This window comes from Orycteropus afer, unplaced genomic scaffold, assembly GCF_000298275.1.
Source record: "Orycteropus afer afer isolate SDZICR_OR568_19922 unplaced genomic scaffold, OryAfe1.0 scaffold00030, whole genome shotgun sequence".
Taxonomy (NCBI): Eukaryota; Metazoa; Chordata; class Mammalia; order Tubulidentata; family Orycteropodidae; genus Orycteropus; species Orycteropus afer.
The window spans coordinates 14217559-14231855 of record NW_006921617.1 but is presented as its reverse complement, the minus strand read 5'-3'; the positions used below and the strand labels follow the sequence as shown (position 1 = coordinate 14231855).

Genomic DNA, 14297 nt, shown 5'->3' with positions numbered 1-14297 from the left:
TAAATGGTGAGGAAGTTAAGAAAGTTGCAAGATAGAATGGACTGTTCCAAACCTGGGGATAAAATTATAAATCATAGGGTAACCCCAAAGAAAAATGATAAACCTTCACATCACAATAAAAAGAGGACAAGCACAAAAAAATAAAATAAAATAAAAATGAACTTAAGTACACGGCAGCTTATGAAGAATTTAAACTACTGAATAATAGCAAAATAAGAAATGAAACTTTAGTGTAAAAAATGTGATCTAGATCTATCATTAAATATAAATCAAAATGATACATTCAGCCCTATGGTTTCTTACTTATTGGCTTAAATCTAGTCTGTCTTCTCTCCACTAAGTTTTCCTAATGCCAATTACAAGTCATCTTCTATACAATCTACAGCACGTTCTCAAGAGCAAATTACTGGACGAGCCAGTTTACTTAAGTCAGTTTAAATTCTATTTTCTGAATCTATATTTAATAAAGAATGTAAATTATACATTGTTTCAATGTAATGAATGACCTGTATAGTCTCAATTAAATACATAAACAGCAAATACTAATTTTCCAAATATGTTTTTGTTGCTGTCAAAACTTGCATCATCAAGTCAATTATGACTCATAGCAACCCTATATAAGCTAAGTAGAACTGCATATATAGTACTACCCTGGGTTTACTAGACTGTAATCTTTACATGAACAGATTACCAGGTCTTTTCTCCCATAGAGTGCTAGTGGATCTAAACTCTGACCTGTTGGTTAGTAGCAAAGTCCCTAACCATTTCACCACTAGGCACAACATGTGATGCTCATACACACACACACACACACACACACAGAGAGAAAAGGTTAAGAGCATGTATACCTGTGTTTTAAGGGTTCGTTCCGTATTGATATTCTTTTCAAAGGCAGCCTTAAGATTACTGATCTCTTCTTCCTTCTTCAATTTATATTCTGTTCAATAAATGATATAAAACGTTACTGTACTGCAGTTTTCAACAAGAATTTAATTTGCTGTATTCCAAATTAACAATGCTCTTAATTATTCAAAATTAGTATATATGACATAGTAACTTTCAATAACTTAATTAAGAAAATTCTTCAGACTATATAAATTATTTACTATATAAGCAAATGTTTCAAAAGAAATGCACAAAAACAGCTGAAGATTTATCTCTTAATTTGATTTAACATCACGATTAAGAAAATCAAAAAAGCTACATACCTTCCTCTGCCTTCCTCATGTTTTCAGTTAGCTCTTCATTTTCTTTTCTTAATAATTCAATATCTTTGGTTAGCCTGCTATTCGCTTCTTCTAACTAAACAAAACACACAAAGGTTTATGCTACAGCTTTGCTATTCCTCATATTCGAGGCAATTTTAGTCACATACCTGACTGTCACACTTACCCGACTAACAGTGTGATCTTTGTCTGTAATCTCTTGTCTATTTCTTGAAGCAGCTTTCTTGCTTTCCTGGGTCAATTCAAAATACTGTTCTTCTAGAAGCCCTCGAGCCAACTGCTCAGACTCAGCTTTTGTTTCTGCTAGATCCAACTGAGTAGCAAGAGTTTCTCTGCAGAAGATTTACAAGAGAAATTGCTATAAACAAATTCACTTCATTTCTTCAACTTAATCATATACTTAAAAACACAATTACCTTTAAATGAATAAAAAAGAAATGTTTAAAAATGAACTCCATTATAAACTATCTATGAAAGTAAGGAATTTAACCTCTCATACTTTGAAAAACTACGAAGAACTTTTTAATCTCATATCTGCTATTATGCTTAACTAAGAAAAGGCAATAAAGCAACTGCAAACATTTGAAAGGGCATTTGTTATAGATGTGGAATGGAAGACAGCATGGCACAGTGGAAAAGTCAATGATTTATAAACCAGGAAGCCAGAACTGGACACCTGTCCCCCATTCTATCATCAACTGAGTAGGGATACTGGGCAAATTTCTTATTCCCTGTAGCTCAGTTTACTCAAATTTGTAAAATGAGAAGATTAAACTGAATTTATTTGTGAGGTCCTTTCCAGTACTAAAAGGAACTCTGGTAGTGGAGTGATTACTGATTACCATTTCTCTAAAATTTATTATTGTGAAAGCGTTTGTCAATTATACACATTATAAACATAATTTCCTAACCTGTGTTTTCTCTATTAGGGACCCTGGTCATGTAGCAGTTAAGGCATTTGGCTGCTAACCAAAAGGTTGGTGATTCAAACCCACTAGCTGCCCTGTGGGAGAAAGATGAGGCATTCTGCTTCTTTAAAGGTGTATGGCATTGGAAACCCTATGGGGCGGTTCTACTCAGTCCTAAAGGGTCACTATATGTGGGAATCGGCTTGATGGCGGTGAATTTTTTTTTTCCAGCTCTGAAGTTCAATGAGGTTAGGAATACTTTTACCATAATTATATTCTCAAACCACTATAAACTGAATGAGGAATTCTCCTTGGAAATTATAGTTCAAAGCTTTCCAGAATTCATATTCAGACCAGGACCAGATCACTCTAGTTTGCCGGTTCTTCCTAAAGAACCTCTTGTGGGTAATTTATCTCAGTAACCAATGCATCCCTAGTATATAGCAGGTGCTACATAAATGTTTAATGAATGAAAGAACAAATACTTACATGTTCTATTTTATAGTAAGGGAATAATACAAATTAAATTTGCTGCTTTGAGCCTAAAGATGGAGATTATATTAACTCCAAAAAAACAGTATTCATTCATTCAACAAATATTTATTTGAATGTTTACTATGTGCCAACCACTGTTCTAGGAACTAGGCATAAAGCAGTAACAAAGTCTCTGCCCTCAGGGAGTATAAACCAGTGGTGTGAGACAGACAATTTAAAAAAATGAAAATATACAGTATGCTGTGGAGAACAATACAACAGGAAAGGTGAAAAGGTATGAGTGTGGTCAGTATTTTAATAGGGTGATGAAAGAGGACTCCCTGCTAAGATGACATTTGAAAAGAGATATGAAAGAAGTGAGGGAATGGTCATGAGAGGGAACATAAAAGAACAAATGAGTAAGAGTGGCCTGAAGGAAGCTAGTGTGAGCAAACTAAGAGATGGGGAAGAGTTGTGAGAGAAGTAGGGGGAGAGAAAAACAGACCATGAAAGGCTTTCTAAAACAAAATGAGGATGTAGGCTTTTACTCCTAGTACTCTGATATTTTAGGGGGACAGTGGTAGAAGCAGGGATACTAGTTAGGGGCTATTGAAATTATCAAGATTGGAGATGATGGTGGTTTGAGAAGGGTGATAAAGGACACAAACTGTGAGAAGTGATCAGATTCTGATATTTTTTATTTACAGCTGGGAGGATTTGTTGATGGACTGTGTATAGAGTATAAGAAAAAAAGAATGACTCTAAGAGTTCTACTCAAGCAACTGAGAATAAGAGAATTGCTAATTACGCAAACAGGAAAGACAAGGAGCAGTAGGTTGGCAAGGTTAGAGAATCAAGAATTTTTTCTGGACACTAAGTATGTGATCTTTATTAGGCACTTAAGCAGAGATGGCAAGTAGGCAACTGGATATACAAGTCTGGAATTTAGGGGAGAATCTACTTGTACACAGATGCTATTAAAGCCATGCGACTAGATGAGAATAAGTAGGGAGTGATCCTTGGGCCAATTAAACTTTAAATGTTACAGAGATGAGAAGGGATAAAGGATCAAAGGAGGCCAAGAAAGAAAAGCCTATTAAATAAAAGGAAAATAGTGTCTGGTGTCACAGAAACCAAGTACAGAATTTCTTTTTTCTTTTTTTTAAATTGTGATTTGGGTGAAGATTTACAGAGCAGATTCACTTTCCATACAGCAGTTCACATACACTGTCTCATGAAGTACAGAAATTTTTTAATGAGAGAATAATCAACTATGCCAAATGCTACTGTTACATTAAATAAGATGAGGACAGAGAACTGTTTGGAAGTCACATGACCATGAGAAAGGTTATTTTGTAGAGTGCCAAGTGCAAAAGTCTGAATGGAGTGAGTTTAAGAGATAATGAGAGAAAAGAACCTAAAGAGCTGAAGACACCTAGTATAACCATAACACTCTCTAGGAGGTTTCTTGTAAAAGGAAGCAAAAAAAAGGGATTTTGTGGTAAGTGTGTGTGTGTGTGTATATATATATGTGTGTGTGTGTGTGTGTGTGTGTGTATGCATGCATGTATAGGAGCTCTGGTAGCATAGTGCCTAAGGCACTTGACTGTATGTATGTATGCATGTATAGGAGCTCTGGTAGCATAGTGCCTAAGGCACTTGACTGCTAACCAGAAGGCTGGCGGTTCAAACCCACCACTCCTTGGAAGGAAGGTTGGGCAATCTACTTCCGTAGTGATACTGCCTCGGCAACCTAAGGAGGGGTCGCTATGAGTCAGGTCCGACCCAACGGCACATAACAACAACAACAACAACAACATATATATGTAAACACACACACACAAAAAAAATATTTGCCATTTCAACATTTTTCACACATATAACTTAGTGAAATGAATTATGCTCATCATGCTGTACAACCATCACCACTCTCTGTTTCCAACTTTTCCATCACCCTTAAACAAAAGCTTAGCAACAACCCCCCTTTCACATCTGGTAACCAGTAATAAACTGGTCAAAAGAGGTTTGTTTTTTTTTTCTCTCCAAAGGAGATACTTAATTGTATGTTTATATAGGCAAAGAGCTCTGGTGGTACAGTGGTTAAGGCATTCAGTTGCTAATCAAAAGGTTGGCAGTTTAAACTCATCAGCCACACCTCAAAAAGATGAGGCAGTCTACTTTCATTAAGTTCTGAAGCCTTGGAAACCCTATGGGGCAGTTCTACTCTATTCTATAGGGTCACTATAAGTTGGAATTGACTTGATAGCAGTGGGTTTGTTTGGTTTTTAGTTTATACAGGCAGTCTCTGGATTACCAAAGAGATCTGTTCCTAACTATGTCTTTAAGAATTTGTAGGTCAGTCAGAACACATGCATACGGTTCTTATTTAGTGTTACTTTAGTGCCAAGAAAAGCCTCAAAGCCTTTTCAATGATTTAAACTGCACAATCAGCAAGTGAAGGTGATTGTGATGAAGAATTTGTTGTGAGTTGGGGTTGGTTCAATAGTTTCAAAATGAGGGCAAATTTACATAACATTCAAGCAGAGTTTCAAAGATGACAGCACCCATGACTGACTGTGCTGCTTTCAATGTGTGTAACTCTCCACAGTCCGGCCAATAATCCAATTTTTTGCATCATGCTCCTGAAAGGCCTCACTATGCCTCTTCCGAGTCTTCCAATCCAGAGCTTCGATCCATAATTTTTCCTGTTCTGGTTACCGTGGTAAATCACCTCCATTGTAAAAATTGTGGTCTGTTCCTGTTTTGTTTTGATGGCCATGACAGAACTAGTTCAAAGCCCTGAGTTAAAGAGCAAGTAGGAGTTGTCCGTAAGTTGGATGTTTGTAACCCAGAGACTACTTGTATTACAATAAATGTAGAAAGGGAAACACTGATGTAGGAAAGATAAGAAAATTGTTGGAGTCATATCTTAAGTAGGCAAAAGATACTGAAGGACTGGGATTAAGGGATCAAGAATACTATTTATCTAATTATGTCAAGCAGAAGGAAAGCAAGGTTTTTAGGTATAGATGCAGACAGGTTAGTAGCTATGATGTTGGGAAACAGTAGATGTTCTCTTTTGACTTCTGGGAAAAAGGGTAGCATAGTGCCTAAGGTACTTGACTGCTAACCAGAAGGCTGGCGGTTCAAACCCACCAGCCACTCCTTGGAAGGAAGGTTGGGCAATCTACTTCTGTAGTGATACTGCCTCGGCAACCCAAGGAGGGGTCGCTATGAGTCGGGTCTGACTAGACGGCACATTAACAACAATGACAACAACCAACTACGAAGATGAGAAGTAGCTGTTGGAGGTTTGAGGAGAGGGAAGAAGATGTTTAGAAAATATTTCTATTTGTTGAGAAAAGTGGGTAAGGTGGTATATTAGGAATACCCCATATTGCAACATCTACTGTATTAAGGATCTAAACTCTGAGTGTCAACAGCTGCTAACAACACAAATAAAAAAGCAGCCAAACATTACATGATTAAATATGAACTTGTCTTCTCCCTTTTAAGAATTACATTTGAATCTGATTAAGGTTTCAGATCAGGGATACCCAACAGAATTTTCTACAATGTTAGAAATGTTAGTGTCTTGGGTCGGTCAGCTCAATTACAAAATAAGGTTGATACACCAAAATAGCTTTATAAGGTTTTCTCCTCCTTGGAAGGAAGGTTGGGCAATCTACTTCTGTAGTGACACTACCTTGGAAACCCAAGGAGGAGTCCCTATGAGTCGAGTCGATTCCATAACAACATAACAGTGACAATAACAAGGCCTTAAGTACACATACAATGAAAATTAACCTACATAACAATTCTAAGAGAAAGACCTTAGATAACTTCATCTAACATGAAATAATGACTTATGATTACAGAATGATTTATATACAAATAGGTCTTTAAAGTTTCAGAGACTCTTGAATAAAATCTACTGTCACAATTTATTGAATCTCTGAATAACTGGTATAGTGTTAATCTGTTTATTGTTTCTCAACCATAAAGGCAAAATTTCAACCTAAATCTAATCTTATTTGTCTGAAGAGGCCAGTAAGATCTACTATACTATTACTATCATAACAATACAGCTACTATCTTTAAAGTTAAAGTTACGAATGCTTTGTAGAGTATTGACTCTTGCACTAGAGTAAGATAGACATACTTTTCATTTTGTAGTTCCTGTATTTTCTTTAAATTTTCTCTGTTTTTTTCTTCAATTTCTTCCTTAAGTTCTTTTACCTGGGTTTTATAAAGTGTCTGCAAAAAAAGTACCAAGAAGAAATAAGTGTTTATGGTTGTTTAAAAACAGTTTGGTAGGTTTTTAATAAAGTAAACAATTAATATATAACCCAACAGTTATGCTTCCAAGCACTTATCCAAGAGAAATTCAAATGTTAAGTCAACACAAAGTCTTATATATGAATTTTCATTATAGCTCTATCCATGGCAACTAGAAACTGGAAACAATCTAGATATCTAGCAACAGATTCATGGTTTAAAAAAACCTTGGTATATCCACAATACTCAGCAATAAAAAGCAATGAACTACTGATACATATAACATGATAAGCCTAAAATATATTATGCTGAGTGAAAGAAGTCAGGCTCTGAAGAGGACATGTTCCATGTAAACGAAATTCTACCAAAAATAACCAAACTCATTGCCATCGAGTCGATTCCAACTCATAGCGACCCCCTTTGGGTTTCCAAGGGAGTAATTTTTACGGAAGTAGATGTGCCCAGTCTTCCTTCTGCGGAGTGGCTGGGGGGTTTTAACCAACATCCTTCTAGTTAGTAGTTAAATGCCTTAGGCACTACGCCACTAGAGCTCCTTACGAAATTCTGGAGGAGGCAAACAAAAACAGGCTAGATGATAAAAATCAGTGGTTGCCTGGGAACAGAGGTATGTAGGAAGACTGACTACAAAGGGCCTTAAGAAACTTTTTGTGGTGAAGGAAGTGTTCTTTATATTGACTGTAGTGGTGGCCACATGGCTGTACCTATTTGTCAAATCTTACTGAACTATATGCTTAAAACGGGTAGAATTTATCATATAGAAATTATACCTCAATAAGGTATATTAAAAATTTATGCTGATTTAAGAAAAACATTATGAAGGAACTTAGAAAGTACTACTCATTTAAAACTTAAGTCAATTTTTGAAGTCAATAATGTTGTAGAAGCCCTTTCCCTTTTGGGTGGGTAAAGTGGGTGGCTGAGAAAGGTAAAAGTAATATCCACTTAAGTATAAATACTATATAATTACTGCAGAATAATGGTTTTTATAAAATTCACTAAGTTTTTGTGAGCAAATATATTAACAGGTACAAATAAGTATTAGATACATACATTGTATTAGGGCCTGGGGTTCCAGAGTAAACTTCAATGCTGATGTCTATTACTTTTTTTCATTTTTTTTTTTTTTACCTATCTTTTTAAGCTAAAAAGATAAAGAGAAGGGCCTGGAACCAAATCCACTCCTGTGGCTCTACTCTCAGCCAAATAGGCCTACAAGGTGAACAACACAACCAGGGAGGTGCACACTTCAAGAATAACCAATCACACATGATCAAAAGGGCAGCATTTGCCCAGGGATAAAGCTCAGAAGGCAGGAAGGGATAGGAAAGAAGGGTGAAGGTAAACAGTAAACACAGGGAGGAACTGGGGAGAGTGTTATTACATTGTGGGGATTGCAATGTCACAAAACAAAATATGTATGACTTGAATGGTAAACCAATTTGCTCTGTAAACTTTTACCTAAATCACAATAAAAAGTTAAAAAGAAAAAAGAAAGAAAGTGCTCAAAAGGTGATTATCCTTTAATGTATCTGAATGGGTAGATATCTATATATAATATTGATTTCTAGATAAAGACCCTACCTACCCTAAACAATTATGCTGTCCTCAGATACCTGTTCTTTTCTTTTTAAAGCATTTTAAATAAAATTATTTTGATTAAAAAAAAAAAAAGATAAAGAGAAGAAAATAAAAAGGAGAAGAAAAAAAAAGATGCCAACAAATAGCTATGGAGAACTACTTTTATGCTGTATACTTTAATTATCTTTCAAAAAACAGCACTTCTTTAGGGGAAAAAGACTTAATTTCTTTTGGCATGCAAATGAATGAATGATGACAGTCTGCTCTAGTTTTTTTACTATTTCAAAAATAAGATGATCCATATTGCCTATAGCAATCAAACTGTCATAGCTTCTCTGATTTTAAATAATGAAATTTATATGGGGAATTAACATATGGGTAAAAAGAAAAATAATCTGATTTAAAAGCCCAAATCAAGAAATATCTTAAATCTGGTTCATAACAGCATGTAAAATTTAATAATATCTAATCCAATTTTTAAGGAGCTCTGGTGGCACAATGCCTAAGGAGTCTGACTGCTAACCAGAAGATTAACAGTTCAAACTCACCAGCTGCTCCACGGAAGGAAGATGGGTCAGGGTCGCTATGAGGTGTAATCAACTCAATGGGAGTGAGTGAGTAATCCAATCTTTACAAGCAATGGAATACATCAAAACTAGGAAACAGTGTTAGGTTTTGCATTATTTTAGAGGCAAAATCAAGAACCCATAAGAACCACCACAAGTTATTTGGCATCCACCCAAACATCTGGAGCTATTGGATGATTACACTGTGGGAGCATATGGACAAGGCAGTGCATAAGATATTGTAAACTACTTTGTAGAAGTCATTACCACTTAATACGAATATTTAAGGTTAATATTTAACACTAATGGAAAGGTATCACTGAACTTGTTTTTGTAAATTAAAAACATATACCAATGATGGTTTAATAAGCCGAGAAACAAACAAGTAAAATATAGTTTAATCTTTATTATTAGTTGAGTAAACTGTGGTATCAATCAATGAAACTCTAAATCATGTGAAACTTCTAGAGTTCTAATGGTGTCAGATTTCTTATGGAAGAAACCATTACTTCCACTACAGTTCTCACTGTTTCTATTGGGATGTTTACCAGTATAACTCAACTCCATGCATTTACTTGCAATGAGTAAGGTGTGTATGAAATGTGGTTGTCAGCATAACAGTAGGGATCAGCTAGATAAATGTTAATTTAAAAAGATAGTACATGAGCTTGGCAACCAAAATAAGCGAACAAATTCAGAGGCTTCAATAAAACCTCAAAAGGCAGTACCTGTAAATGCTCATGAAGAGTAGTAAAAACAACTTAGCCTGAAGCAAGTAAGAGTTAAAATGATTTCTACGGAGTAAAAGCAAAACAGATGCATGAAGTACACACAGAGCTCATTAGGAAAAAGTTTTTAAACATTAGTTATACCTGCAACTCAAAAGCCATTGTACCATGTATAAAGACCCATACATGATAATATTGGCACTCTAAACCACCCAAACTTGCTTCTAGGCAAACAGAACCCATAAACAAAGTGTTACAGTTCTAGTTTGATGGCAATTTTAGAAATGTCTGCATAAAAATGGCCATTTTTCATTAATACTTAGATCATCAACTTAAGATTCAGAAATGTGACTACCAACAGAGAAAAATTATTCATAGTTATTTGAAAAGGAATCATGATTCTCATAAAAATCTAAATACCTTGTTTTAAGTCAGGTTATGAAACAATCTATAAACTAAACATAATTTTTCACTTACTGAGAAATATTGCTCAGCTTCAAGCTGATCTTGTAGCTCCCGCATCTGCCCTTCATTTCCTCTATATTGTCTTCAGATAAAAGAGAAAATTGTAAACAAATCCACTTATTCACAACAGACTTTATATTAGTCTTAGTTTAAAACACACAATTAATATGCAGTCTTACTTTACTAATTAATTTGATTAAGTCACACTGTCTTTACAGAAAGGAGCTGTGGTGCAGTGGTTAAGGCATTCAGCTGCTAATCAAAAGGTTGGTGGTTCAAACCTACCAGCCATTCTGTGAGAAATAGATAAGGCAGTCTGCTTCCGTAAAGATTTATAGCCTTGGAAACCCTATGAGGCAGTTCTACTCTGCCCTATAGGGTCACTATGAGTTGGAATCGATCAGCTGACAATGGTTTTGGTCTTTACATAACACTATTTAAAGTATGTTGTGTGCCACTGAATCAATTCAACTCATAGTAACCCTAATGGACAGAGTAGAACTTGTTCCATAGGGTATTCTAGGGTTTTTTTTTTTAAATTGTGATTTGGGTGAAAGTTTACAGAGCAAATTCATTTTCCATACAGCAGCTCACATACACTTTGTCTCATAACATTGACTACAATTTACCACAATGCAACAGCTCCCCTCCCACTTCTCCCCCATAGTTTCCTCTTCCCTGGATCCTTCCCTCCATCCATTTCTGCCCCCTAAGGTATCTCTGTGTGTACACACAATCCTTCGATTCTCCCATGATTGTTCTCTCCAAAGAGTGTATCTACCTAATGTAAATGTTCAGCTCATATACCTATCTTTTGTCTGGCTGGAAGCCATAGGAGTGGGTTCAATTCCAGATCTGAAAGGCAGCTAGGGGCCACAGTCTCAGTGGTTCCATCAGGCTCTATTAGACCAGCAAACCTGGTCACTTTTTTTTTTTTTTTTTTTAAATTTTGAGTTTTGTTCTACATTGTTCTCCCACTCTATCCAGGATCTTCTACATACATGCCCCTCTGAGTGGCTGACAGTGGTACATCTAGTTCTTCTGGTGTCATAATCGTATAGGCTGAGGATCAAATGGTGTACCAGTTGCTTGGACTAATTGCTTCCATGCACCTTTTGTTTTCCTCATTCTTCTTTGCTCTGGATGAGGAGAGACCCATCATTGCATCTAGATGGCTGCTTTCAAGCTTTTAAGATCCCAGTCACTACTCACCAAAGTAGGATGTGGAACAATGTTTTGTGTAGTATGATATGCCAACTGAGCTTGAATAGGCTGCAATCTTTACAGGAATAGATTTCCAGGTCTTTTGCTCCTGTGGAGCAACTGGGTGGATTTGAACCACCAACCTTTCAGTTAGCAGTTGAGCACTTATAACCTTTTCACCACTGGGGTTCCTTATGCAAAGTATAGGGAAACTTTTTCTATTGAAGGTCATCTTCCAGATAGTATTGTGGATCAATCCAAATCACAAGAATAAAACTGATCATATTTTTTGTACATTTTTGTAGGGAAGAGTAATATTATGGAGAAATTTTAAATGTTTCATCTAATAAGTAAATAATTAAAAATAGAGAACATGAAATATTTAATAAGTAGTAATTCAGCACTATATATTATGGCCAATTAAATGCAAGAAGTGGAATGGAGTAATTAGATAAGGAAGAAGGCAAGGCAGGAACAAGAAGTTAACTGACAAGGAGAAACAAAGATAAAGAGACAAGTACATGTACACAATATACACACAAACACAACTTACACAGAGAGAAACAGACTTAAAAAGAAACATAATACAACTCAAAAGTTATAGAAATTCAAGGACTAATAATTCCTTATATGGTTGTTGGGTGTTGATATTAGATAGTAATAGGTTTGTATTTTCAGCACCTAAGAAGGCATATAGTTCATAGAAAGTATATTGTAAATGTTTGTTAAGTGTTGAGTGAATGTTATCTCGGAAGATAGAAAGTATATTGTAAATGTTTGTTAAGTGTTGAGTGAATGTTATCTCGGAAGAAGAAAAGTACAAAACTCATTACTTGGTGAAAATTTCACTAACATAAATCCAACAATATCAAAATTGACAATTTTTTCCAACAAATTTCTGTGTTGTAAGTGAAGCTGGCAACTGAAGATACTATTATATAAATCTGGAGAAAATAAAAACACGATTCATCAAAAGATATATCCATTTTTGTTATTAGATTTTTGAAGCATGTCTTTATAAATTCTGAAAGCTATAATGACACTTTTGTTTTCTCTTCACTTCAAGTAATAAGGCATATCACATCCCAGAGTAGAAGGAAAAAAAAAGCATTCTGAGATAAGCCAAAGGAACAAACAAACAAACAAAAAAAAATCTGAAGGGTTACCATGTCTAATTCTAGTCCTTAAAATAAAGAAACCATGACCCTTTCCTGTAACTTACTGAATCCATAATAAAAAGAAGTTTATCCATGATTTTTGCAATACTAATGTCTGAGGAAATATGGTAACTTTTGTGGATATGAAAATCGTATGAGAAAACTGTGATTGTTTTCCCCACCATAAACACACTTAGTACCAAGCACTGATAATCTTTTGTTCTTCCCCTTAAATACCTGTATTTTTTAATTTGGTGGCTCTGTCCTTCCAAAAGCCTGAACTTCTTTGCAAATAAATTCTTTTATTTCTAAATGCTTTTTTAAGTCTATCTTTCACAAATTTAAAATATATAATCAGTACACACATAAAACACACAAGCAAATGCTGAGCAATTACACACACATACACAAATAAACCAAGAATATTATTTTCAAGACTTACTTTGTAAGCTGAGCTAACTCAAATTCTAATAATCTCTTTGCTTCCAATAATGTATTTATTTCCTGTTTCATCTGCTTCTCCAAACCTTTTAAATTGTCTGTCTCAAAAGCTTGCGTCTTCAGTTCATTTTGTAACAGCAGTCGCTTATTTGATTCCTGTTCCAGTTGCAAAGCTAGATTTTTAACCTAGGAAAGAGAAAAATAAATGGGATTGTAAATAACTCTTTGACAATGTTTTAGACATTATTTGAAAGAATACTAATCAAAACTCAAATTGAATGCATACTTAATTCAACTCAACAATGTTCATCAAATACTTATATTGCTCAGTTTATTATGTATTGGGACTAATGAGCTAAAAAATCCTTAGTGTTTCACAATATCCTTTGCGATCTGTTCCTTGTCTGTATTTTTAGTTCTATTGCTGGCTTTCTCTCTAACTTGATCATATTCTCAGATCCTCAAATGTGACAAGCTCTCCCTCACTGCACAGTTCTTACATACACTCTTCCCTTTGTCTTCCCCTTATCATTTATTCATTATTCAGCTCTCAAATTAAATGGCATTCCCTTAGTGAAATTTTCTTAACTCCCAAACATGATTAGTCATAATATTCCTATAACATTCTATACTTCCTTTTTAAATATTTGTCATATATACAACTACTCGTTCAGTATTTAGGGAGCTCTGGTGGCATAGTGCCTAAGGCATCTGACTGCTAACCAGAAGGCTGGTGGTTCAAACCCACCAGCCACTCCTCTGAAAGAAGACTGGGCAATCTACCTCCATAGAGATACCACCTCAGAAACACAAGGAGGGATTGCTGTGAGTTGAATCAACTTGATGACAGTGAGTTTGGTGGGTTTTTTTTTTTGTCATACATGTAATTACTAGTTTAATATTTGTCTTTCCCTCTGAGCTTTAAATTCCACAAAAGTCAAGACCATAACTATCTTATCCACTTCAGTAACCCCAATTCCTAAGACCAAACCAAACCAAACTCACTGCCATCGAGTCGGATCCAACTCATAGCGACCCCTCCTTGGGTTTCTGAGGTGGCATCACTACGGAAGTAGATTGCCCAATCTTTCTTCAGAGGAGTGGCTGGTGGGTTTGAACCAACAGCCTTCTGGTTAGTAGTCAAATATCTTAGAGCCACAAAAATAAATGATTTAATATTATCTTCTAAAATTTCAACAGACATTCATTCAGCATGGTTCTAATAGGTATCTCTAATCTCACTTTTTTTTTT

General features: G+C 35.3%; 1 protein-coding gene across 1 annotated transcript in view; it reads right to left on the bottom strand.

The window, feature by feature from the left end:
* ROCK1 (Rho associated coiled-coil containing protein kinase 1) overlaps nt 1-14297 on the bottom strand; it is a 265368-nt gene that overhangs the window by 25924 nt on the left and 225147 nt on the right. Inside the window, exons 20-25 of the mRNA XM_007935599.2 lie at nt 13047-13231; nt 10257-10326; nt 6771-6865; nt 1393-1558; nt 1209-1302; nt 849-937 (exon numbers count right to left, since the gene is read on the bottom strand). Coding sequence (XP_007933790.2) covers nt 849-937; nt 1209-1302; nt 1393-1558; nt 6771-6865; nt 10257-10326; nt 13047-13231 — 699 coding nt within the window. The remainder of the gene's footprint in view (nt 1-848; nt 938-1208; nt 1303-1392; nt 1559-6770; nt 6866-10256; nt 10327-13046; nt 13232-14297) is intronic.